Here is an 11,299-nt window from a genome sequence, read left to right on the forward strand (position 1 = left end):
TGTGATTGGGCGCCTTGGTTTTATTTAAGTTGTTGCTACCCCATATCCTGTCACGGATTGGCTATCATCACTTGTCGATCATAGTTTTTTTTTATACGCTGTGTTTTGCTTAAGCATTTTCCTACACGTGACAGAAGGCTTCGCGAGTTCGCACATGTTCGTGTGTTTTGGTTTGGAGGGGGAAGGGAAGAGAGCATGAAAATCACAACGGAATGACTACCAAACTGTTTGATTGGTTGCTTGTCATTCCTTGTTTTGCTGTCGTGGCATTCTATTCATCGAATTTGTCGATATTTTGACGTGTTTCCTGGTGCCACATATTCCAACCTTAGATTGACGTTGAAGGGGATTTCAGTGAGCTCTATGTCAGAATTTGTTTATTGCCATTGCGGTTTTTCAACGTTTGATTGATTTGATTCTGTCTCCATGTTATGCGATGCATAACATGGAGACAACATTGGATAGGGTGCAGGGATGAGAGAGGAGGACAGTGCAAAAAAAGGATAAGCTAAGAAAAAAAATTCAAATAAAAAAATACTGCAGTCAGTTTATGTATAGTGAGTGTATGCAGAGTAATGTGTATGGGAGTGTGTTTGTGTGTGGCATGATATGTGAGTGCAGTGTGTACAGTACATTCAGGTCATGTGAGTGTGTATGTGTATATTGGTATGTGTGTGCGGCGTGATTTGTGAGTGTGGTGCGTCCTATACAGTATATTCAGGTCATGTCTATCGTTGGCGTCTCAACTGTGGTGGAGTCCGTGGTGGGGGGTTGTCAGAGGGGGAGACGAGCCTTGTTGAAGAGGCTGATGGCCGTGGGAAAGAAGCTGCATCTGTGGCATGCAGACATGGTCCTGATGGGCCGCAGCCTCCTGCCTGAGGGGAGTGGCACAAAGAGATTATGGCCGGGGTTGGAGGTGTCCGCTACGATCTTCCTGGCCCGCTTCAGGGTCCTGGAGTTGTGCAGGACCAGGTGGGAGGGCAGGTTGCAGCTGATCACCTTCTCGGCGGATTGGATGACATGCTACAGTTTAGCCCTGTCCTTGGCCATAGCGGTGGAGTCCTTAGATTAGAGTCCTCTGAGACCTTAGATAAATCAAGATATTCATTAGGTCGTCCTCAGACGAGCTTGACAGCAAAGTCTCCAATCCTCTCGGTCGTCCATACATCCAGCCGGTTCCGCAGAACTCTCCACTCCTGCGTCCCTCCTCAGTACATCCACGTATGTTGGTGTTGGACATCCTCTTAATTGGTGCCCGTGTGTTGGCTCCCAGAGCACCAGCTTACTGGCTGGGAGTTCATGATGTCTGTGGCAGTGGCCAGCAAGTTTCATCCTCCTGGATGCCACATTCTCACTCAGCTTTGGTAGCCCCCCATACAGATGCTTGTTGGTAACATGCTTGTTCTGATTGACATTTAGCACCACACACAGCATTCTGGTGTAGCACCCATCCAAAGACTTCTGCAGGGTGGGCTTCAGTCGTATAGACAGACTCCACGGTCGCATGGAAGAAGCTCAGTTTGATGTGTCGAGGGAGATTGGAGTTCCACACACTATTCATGCCATTCAGGGCCCTCCATGCCAGCACTTTTCTCACCTTAAAGGAGTAACAAAGGGAAAATCATGTTTAGCCCTATTTTAAGGTTACTTATGATCATATACAATGGTTCAAATCAAAAAGTTGACAAAAAAAATTTTTGTTGACAAATGTTATGTCAACTTTTTGATCTGAACCATTGTATATGATCATAAATGAAGTCTCCGATGTAACTTCAGGCGAGGCACGGACGTCAATGCCGGGCTAATCGGCAGAGGCTAATCAGTCACACCCCGTATGACGCAACCCACCAGCTGACTGTCAGCTCTTATAGCATTGGTTCAGCTCGCTAACTGTTAACTCTTAACAGTTTTTATTACTGTCCTGCGTGTTTGCTGAAGAGTTTGTGGTGGTGATGCTTGTTGTATGCTTTATGTTCCATAGGTATTGTGATGCTTCCATGTATGCTGTCTTTAACTCTTTTAACTGTCTTGCATGTTTGCTGATAATATGCTCCTGCGGTATGTCTGTGCTGGTGATTGCACATTGTAGTGTTGCATGTTGTTATGCCTCTGCCAGGCGATAGGTTTCATAGGCATTATGGTTTCGGGTTGTCCGTCCGTCCGTCTGTCTGTCCGTCCGTCCGTCCGGTGTTTGTTAATGCAATATCTCCCTTTGGTAGAAATGTTCATTGGCACTCAATGATGAACTGCTTAGATCGTAGGGGTCAAAGGTCAAAGTTGAAGGTCACTGTGACCTCACAAAATATGTTTTTGGCCTGATGAACACAATATCTCAAGAAAGGCTTAACGGAATTTGTTCATATTTGGGTAAAATGTCCAGTTGGACTCAATGATTAACTGATTACATTGTGGGGGTCAAAGGTCAAGAGCACTGACCTCACAAAAGGTGTTTTTGGCCTGCTGAACACAATATCTCAAGAACGGCTTGACAGAATTTGTACATATTTGGCCAAAATGTCCAGTTGGACTTAATTAGATTAATTAGATTAGATTTTGGTATTCAAATGTCAAAGGTCAAGGTCAGCATGACATCACAAAAGGCACTTTTGAAAGCTAATGCTAGCTAGCTAACACTAATGCTAATGCTAGCTAGCTAATGCTAATGCTATCTTTAGCTAGCTAGCATTAGTGTTAGCATTAGCATTATAGTTAGCATCAGCGTTAGCATTAGCGTTAGCATTATCGTTAGCTAGCTAGCATTAGGGTTAGGTTAGCAGTTAGTTAGGGTTAGGGTTAGTTAGGTTAACTGCAACTTGCATTGTTGGGCGGAGGCATTTAGCCGCTACGAGGTTTTTCTAGTTTTATATATGTTACATTACATTACAGTTATTTAGCAGACACTTTTATCCAAAGTTACAATGTTACAACGTTGCCTATGACTCTCCGTGTCCCTCCGGCGTTTATTAATGCCGCGTCCTCAGTGGTTTTTGGGGATATGTTCGGTAACCGGTTTTCTTGCACTTGGCCTACCGAACTGACCTCGCCGCCTACCAAGTCAGTTCCACGGCGCTATGGAGCTGTATCCCTTTGTCATCGCTAGTATTTTGTGGGGCCCTCAGTGGTCTAGGAAACACTTTCTCTTCTGCGATAACGAAGCCACCGTGAATATTATCAACGATGATCGTTCGAACATTCCGTTCATTAATAAATTCATGCGCCGCCTCACATGGCTGTCCGGGCAGGGGAACTTCTTTTCCACGCCGTCCACATCAAATCGCTGACTCGCTGTGCCGGTTTGATTTACAGAAGTTCCGCAGACTGTGCCCGGCTGCGGCCCCGTCCGGCCTAGTCTGCCCTCCTTTTTGGCAGATGGTTCTGGATCGAACAATGCCCTTGTGCCCTCCTGTAATCCGCTGCCCGATACATGAGAGCTTGTTTAGCCAAGACCACATTAACCCAATACGACTGCTTGGTCTCATTTCACTGTGTTCTGCTCCACATTTGATGTACCTTTCATGCTCCTGAACATTTCAGTTTTATCAGCATTTATAGTCCATCGTGTTGAGTCCAGACGGCTGCGGCCTCAGTCCGTTAAAAGTGTCGTTGCAGGTGTACAATTTCACATGCGCTCCCTGGACCCCTTCATCGGCATACGAACACTTCCTCGGGCCCAGCGTCCAGGACGTTTTGGATGCTCAAAAAGCAATGAGCGGACCGTAACCAAGTTGTGTTTAGTGTGTCACTGCGGATTTCATGTTGTTTGTGCGGATATAGCCTTATTTAAAATGCATAGTGTAATTGCTCGTGAAACTATGAATTAATAAACTTATTAATGAATTAATAATTAATACAATTATTAATAAAATTAATAAACTTATATTACTACATCCATGGTGAAATGGCATGTTTGTTGGTTAAGGGCTCCCCCTGCTGGCAGTTCAGGTTCTTACAGGCTGCAATTGGCTTACCCATCCTAGTCAGAGCTCTCTCCGCCGACCCCTTCGTGTAGCATGTGGGCCTCGGAGCTGCCGGCGTGTTCATTTTGGGGGGGTATTTACTGCATCTTCTGGTATTCCACTATGTGTCGGCTAATGGAAACCGAGGAACCCGACTTGCTTAGTCTCTGTGGCTCTCCATGGTGATCGTGGGCCGAAATATCCCCGAAGGGCCATCCTAGCGGTCCCTCTGGTCGCCATGGAGGCAGAGGCTTTAGGCTGTACTCCTCGGAACTCCACGAAGCGCTGGCCCGTGGAGGCCAGTGACTAGAATGTACAGTAGTCCCCCCTGTGGCTCTCTTTGACGGTCTTAGTGGGCTGAGTTACCTTCGAGCGTCTTTCCGATCGCGGCCCACTCTGATCGTCATAGAGGCAGGGGGCTAGATCAATGCCGTTCCCTCTACCGGCACCAAGCGGCCCAGAGGGGGGGAACATCTAGATTGCCTCCCCCTACTAACATGCTTTCCACATGCCGTGGAAGGCAGGGGGCCCCCCGAACAGAGCACACCGCCAAAAATTCATATGCTATATTGTTGCATGCTAATAAATGGGTCAATTTTGACTAAAGTGATCTCGACTGAAATGAAGTCTCCGACGTAACTTCAGGCGAGGCACGGACGTCAATGCCGGGCTAATTGGCAGAGGCCAATCAGTCACACCGCGTATGACGCAACCCAGCAGGTCCGGACGCAGGTACAGCTCCCTGCCCCTCAGAACCAGAAAGGCCACATCTAGTTTTGTACCTCCATCCGTCTACTGAACTCTTAACCACCAACCCACCCCCATCCATCACTCCTCAGGGAAAAGGACTAATTCATAAGGGAAGTAATGCATTCAATACATTCAAGCCTACTTTATATTATCATAGTATAACTATATCAGATGTGGAACTTGGCCCCTAGGTGTCTGGTAGGCCTACGCCAAGTAGTACAGTTTAAGACCAAGGGCTGCATGGTGACCAGCTCGTTTATCCTGAAATCTTTAGGTCTACTACTCGTATTAATTTGTCCTAAACCAGGGGCTGTATTCACAAAACATCCTAGACTAAATCTAAAAGTTGCTTCTGAATGGCCAAATTAAATTCAAGATTTCTTTATTTGTCACATGTAACGTATGTGTACAGTCACAGTGAAATGTTGCTGCCAACTCACAACACAACACAAAATTTACAAATTACACAATAAGGGCCATTTCAATACAGGATAAAATCCGGGTAAGAAAGATAGATCTCGTTCAGGATGGATTATGTACATGCTGTATATGGATATGAATAAATAAATAACCCAGGGTGCGGGTGAGGATATTGACATTTCCATTTGTTATGTACACTAGATATTCTATATACACTAGATGTTCTAGATTGAGTCATTCAGGTGCCGGATGGCTTACGGGAAGAAGCTTTCCCTGAGTCTCTCCGTGCTCGCCATGTGCGGTATCTCTTCTCTCACCATAGCAGAGAGAACAGTCCATTTCCTGGGTGGCTGGGGTCTTTCAGGATCCTGTTTGCTTTGGTATTGCATCTCTTGGTGTAGATGTCCTCAAGGTAGGGGAGTGGCCTCCCTCAAGGTACATTCAACTGACTGTACCACTCTCTGTAGGGCCTTGCGGTCCTAAAAGCTGCTGTTCCTGTACCAGGTGGTGATATTCCCAGTCAGGATGCCCTCCATCGTGGATGAGTTGAAGCTCCGTCGAATCTGGTGGGACGCTCTGAATTTCCTCAGTTGTCTGAGGTGGTACAGTCTCCAAATCCTAAGAATTTGTGAGCGTTTCTCTCCTAATTTTAAAAGTTGGTCTAAAAGTAATTTCCAAGGCATATTGGTGTTGAGATAGGTCCTAAACCCAGGAAAATGTAGGATTTGAGGGGACTTAAAGGCTTAAATAACTCCAAAGATCAAGATTGGCGGCTGCACGTAATTCAAGCCATAATAGGCGACAAGTTGGTGATGAGGAACTGTGGCAGTTGGGAGGGTAGGGAATCCCTATTAGGGAAATAGTTTATTATGCAGCCGGTGAGGAATGTACTGTATTAACTTCTTCAACAAACAAAAGCACTCATAACACCGGGGATGAAGTGACAACTATTTTGTTTATTTGGCTACAGGGAAAATAGTAGCCTAGTGCAAAGGTGATGATTTGAGGCCATTGACAGGAATGTTGGGCCCCATGAAAGGATATTCTACTGGACCTCTTAAAATATACAGTATATTTAGCAGTGATAGCTGGTGATTGTAAATATTGAGGAGGATTGGAGACACACGTGAGGTGTATACATTTCCTGACATTTAATATAATTATTAACTCACTTTTAATATAATTATTAGCTCAGTGTTGAGTGCTGTTGACCATATAAAGGTGTGATTCACATACATTGTGTGAGCCAAACAAATTATAACTCTACCAGACCAATTTACCATAACACCTTTTCATTAAATGAAGACTATCCCACATGATTATTGTTGTGCTCTGTCCTGTAGCTGATATTTCTTCATCACTCACTCACCAGTATACTACACCATCCGCCCTGCTCCAGACCAGCAGCACTGTCCTCTGCTGGCTCTGATCACGAAAGCCATGAAAGTAAAACCAATGTGTCCACAACACAGTTTATTAAATTTAATGTATACTGAGTTTATGCCAAAGCAGATGTGAGAGATGTGTCAACTCATGAGCGGTGGCAAAAAGACATAGAGGCGGTGTTTGAACTTGGAATGGATCATTAAATTCCACATGTTATGCTACTGTATATGTTGATTGTGATTGTCTTAAGTTAACAGGCTGTAGTTTAATGTCAGTTCGTGTGAGACAGGTGCCAACCTGTGACCGTTTAGGGACAAATGCTAATGTAATTTAATTTAGTCCAAGAAGCCTGTTACCCGCAAAATATTTCTTTATCGTAATTAAGATTTGCTTGATAATAGGATTAAGGGTAGACTACTATTAAACAATGGCAATGGGCCTGTTACAGCAATAAGAGTAGTCTCAGTATAGTGAGTAGCCTGACCTTGAAGCTAGATTGATGAGAAGAAGGTTGTTCTGTGAGAGATATTGGGAGAGCTGGTTAAGCACAGCACGTTCCAAAAGGTTTTGCATAGGAAGCAAACAAGTCTGTAGTTTTGGACAGTGGTGGGGTCAAGCGTTGGTTTCTTTGAGCAGTGGCTGTACTCTGGTTGTCTAAAAGGGAGCTGGGACAGATCATGTGGACAAAGAGGTCCCAAAAGGACTCTCCATCATCAGGGGAGAGGGTCAAAAACATGCCAGTCCAGGGACAGGAGGTTGCAGCATAGTCAGTTTGGTCATGGTAGGAGGTTGCATGAAGGAGCAGCTGTCATCCACCTTCTTGATGAAGTAGTCGACAAAGTCATCTTCTGAGATGAGGGATGGAAAGAGAGGTTGAGGACGATGGAAAAACAGGAAAACTATTTCCTGGGGTTAATAGATACATTAGAGTGAATTTTGATGTGGTAGATTAGAATGAAGCCTTGGCTGATAGGATAGGAAGGAGAAGTTGGAGTTGGTCAGTGATCTTTTGTGCCGATGGCAGGGATCCGAGTGAATGTGGTTAGATGAATGACATGACTTGAGGTTGACATAATGTTAAATCAACCAGTGATTTTCACTCATACCATGTCCATACTGGGTGCTACAGGCCTGAATTGTATGCAAAATTTACAAATCGAATAGAAAAGGCACAAAATATTGCCTGAGGAGGATACACACTGGTCTATGCTGTAACAAGAGGCAAAGACAAGATCCATCAATAACCCATTAGACCCATCCTTGGCTTCACTGATTCATTGAACAATCTGATACTGCCCTCTTGTGGTTTTCGGAAAAGTACATCTAGGCTGATTATTTATTTCTGTGTCATGCACACAAAGCGCCCAACCTTCATGGGTTTATATACAGTTGCAGTGTATTTTTGTTAATATCCCATTATAATAATAAATTATTTCCATACAGCTCAGATTTAAACAAAATATTCTCCTCAGGAATTAGGCTACTATCAAGAGGCACTGCAGTTTTGACTGAAGCCTTCTGTGGCGCTCACTGCACCTTGCCTACATGTCATATCTCAAAGGGAAAACACTATTCTAATACTGTTATCTCTAAAGAGATTATTCTCCCTCACCACTAATTATTTGGCATTGCTGAGTCCAGCTAGCTTAGTCAGTAGAGCATGAGAGACTTCATCTCAGAGTTGTAGGTTCGAGGTGGAAAATCTGAAGGGCCATGGTAACACTACTTAGTTGAATTTCAAGAATTATCAGTTCCATGAGAGTTGGAAATGCATGGGTTGATTGTTTTGGGTACTGTTGTGCCAGCCCTATATGTGTGTTGGAAGCAGCAGGGAGTGTGGAGACAGGACATGACTTGTCTTGTTGCTTTTGTCAGCCTCCCCAAACAGGCCTCGGGAGAAGAGGGGTGTTTCCACAACACCATAGTATGGCTGTACAGTGTTACTGTGAGAGAGGAAGTTGTGTGTGTGTGTGTGTGTGTGTGCGCGTGTTATTGACAGTTTGTGTGTTAGTATGTGTGTGTCTGTAAGTGATTGTGTGTGTCTCTGTGTGTGTGCGCGTGTGTGAGTATCCATGATCACTTGGACAGTTAACAACGTTCTCTGCCTTTCTCTCATTCCTCTCATGTTACTACATGTAAGTCGTAATTGGAGACAGCAGGGCTGTGGAGAAAAGAGAGAAAGCAGAAAAGAAAGAAACATATATTCCGTTACAGGCAACCCTTGACCTTTAAACCACAAACAAGCACCCATCAGGTGCATTCTTCTCTTGGTTTGTCCTCGAGTTTAACAACAAGCAAAAACGTTATTTAGATAGCTTAGCTTATGATTAAAGTCTATGGCCGTTCGTTTTCATTTAGTTATCCATGAACATATTATTGATTAAATGTGGTTTCATAATTCTACACTAGAAACACCAGTGGCATCATCACTCTAATTGAATTACTCAGTGAATAACATTGAGGATAAGGTTATGGTTTATTGAGATAAATAAAGGGTAAGTGTGTGTGTGTGTGTGTGTGTGTGTGTGTGTGTGTGTGTGTGTGTGTGTGTGTGTGTTTGCACGCATGCGTGTGTAACAGACAGAAATAATAAGGCATGATGTGAAACCATAACATCCAAATGGAAGGATCTAATCAACACCTACTGACAACACATGTAATGCAGCTGCTAAATGGTCTCTTGACATGTAACATGTGACTAACAAACACATCTGTGTACTCAGTGAATAACAGACACGCGCACACACCTATCCCTTATTCTCCCTTAATCAATAGTGAGCAAACACAGTCTTCACAGGGTTCTCCAGTTCTCCACAGCCTAAGGCCAGGAATGTCCTCGGGTTCTGTTCAGGTTGTCATCTCTTTTGGAAAGCCATGGCAGAGCTGTCATTCCTTTGACATGAAATAGGCCTATTGATAGTAATACTTTGCCATTGTCAGTCGATGAGCAGCAGCTAATAATGGTTGTAGGCCTGCACTCTATCATCATTGAAAGGTCACTGAACGATAGCAGTAGAAGTGGACTTCAACACTTGTCAGATTTTACTATTGCCTTATACATCTCTCATGTGAGTGGCTCTAAAGAAACAGTCTATAAAAGGTGGTCCTTAAACCAACTGCAGTCTGTAGGCATTCATAGGCTATAGAAACAGATGTCAGTTTATTCAAGATCTCGTAATGTTTTCCCAGACTCTAGGGCATTTTTGCAACTGTACAACCATTTGATAATCCTTGCGTTACGCTCAATAACGGATGTCCCTTGACGGACCGTTTCGTGCAGCTCTTCTTCCTGTAATCCACCGCTGCCATCGCTGTTCCGTGAGAAGCCATCATCTGATGTCGAAACGCTGAAACTTCGGATTTTACTGGCAAGTTCGTCGGAGCCATGGTCCGAGTGCGTGGAAAAGTTTTCTTTGCCTAAAGATTTAATGACCTCGCCTTCCAGCCCACAGTACTTGAAAAAGTTGTCAAAATCGGCGAAGTTCTTGGAATATCTTGAGCTGATGTCAGAGTGAGAACGACCGACTCCCTTTCGACTCCTTCTTTGAACTTCAGCAACTCTTTTATGAGCAGGACCAGCCATGACACCTTTTGGCGCTGGGCCTTTCCTGTCCAACATGGACACCGCGAATTCATCACTACGAGTAGATTTAGTTACTCGCTGTTCGGATTCAGAATGATCTGCCTTTGAGTAGAATTCTTTGGCAGATCCCTCGGGTGTCGTACATTTGGCATGGCTTTCCCCCGACTCACATTCCTTACCTGACGCCTCAGGTAATGGGATTGCCTTACCCCAAGAGTTTAGCAGTCGTCCCAAATTTCGTTTGTTTCTATCACTCATAGATCCTTTAAGAAGTTCACATTTCTGTCTGTACAGTAAAATCGAGTCAGGTCTTTTTTTGGAACTGGTTCGGCGCACCACGTTGTCGTCCAGTGGCGATGCCCCCCTTTGCGCGCCGCTCGTACTTGCGCCCCTGGGCGAATTCTTCCTAGTAACATTTTTACCACTGCGTCTAGAGCTCCGATTAGAAGACCCGTTACTACTGGCGGAGGCAGACCCAAAACTGATGGCCGGATCCTGCGTGGCGTTGACCACCTGTTGACTCTTGACATATTTTGGTTTACTCGCGGCTAGCCTCTCCACGGCGCTCATGCGTCCCTTTGTTTCATTCTCCAGTTCCATCTGCTTTCGAAGATATTCTGGACCCTTTTCAAGGATTCTAGTGGCGTCTACGTCGGCGCTGGTCTGCATTATATTGTTATTTGTTCAAAGCACAACTGGCATCTACCTTTTTATTCTCGGAGCAGCAGGTCCCGTGCCGCCAACCCGTTTTACGCACGCGTAAACGTTATCACAGAAAGTTCCACAACAAAGAGCGAAGTTCCAAAACTCCAAGTTCCACGGCACAACAGGCTCGTGTTGCCTGCGTACGTATCACAGCAGGAGCGTTTACCTTCTGCTTAGAAAAAAACCCCATCTCGCCACCCCACCCATCCCGCGCGAGGCCAGGTTGCTGTACAAAGTACACCTGATGACATCACGACAGGGCAGTGAAAGCTGATACTGCAGCAGCCTGTTGTCGTACCTTTCATGAATGTTGATGTAGAGAAAAGATCTTCAGAACTGATTCTCCCAACGAAATACAATAAATTCTGATATTCTAAGCTATGTTAAGTGCAGCCACACATCCTTGACATTTAGACTGATGGGTTTTCATTTAATTCGCCTCCTGAATAGATCAATTTTATATTGAATTCACCAACCCAGCCACATAGGCTAATTGTGT

General features: G+C 44.6%; 1 protein-coding gene across 1 annotated transcript; it reads right to left on the reverse strand.

The window, feature by feature from the left end:
- Window positions 1-9,672: 9,672 nt before the first annotated feature.
- On the reverse strand, window positions 9,673-10,764 carry fam110c (family with sequence similarity 110 member C; the record flags this gene model as incomplete). Its single annotated transcript, XM_084453941.1, has 1 exon — window positions 9,673-10,764. One exon carries the CDS (start codon window positions 10,762-10,764, stop codon window positions 9,673-9,675), a length of 1,092 nt encoding a protein of 363 aa, XP_084310067.1.
- Window positions 10,765-11,299: the final 535 nt, after the last annotated feature.

Source organism: Borostomias antarcticus (genome assembly GCF_949987555.1).
Source record: "Borostomias antarcticus genome assembly, chromosome: 19".
In the NCBI taxonomy this organism is placed as follows: Eukaryota; Metazoa; Chordata; class Actinopteri; order Stomiiformes; family Stomiidae; genus Borostomias; species Borostomias antarcticus.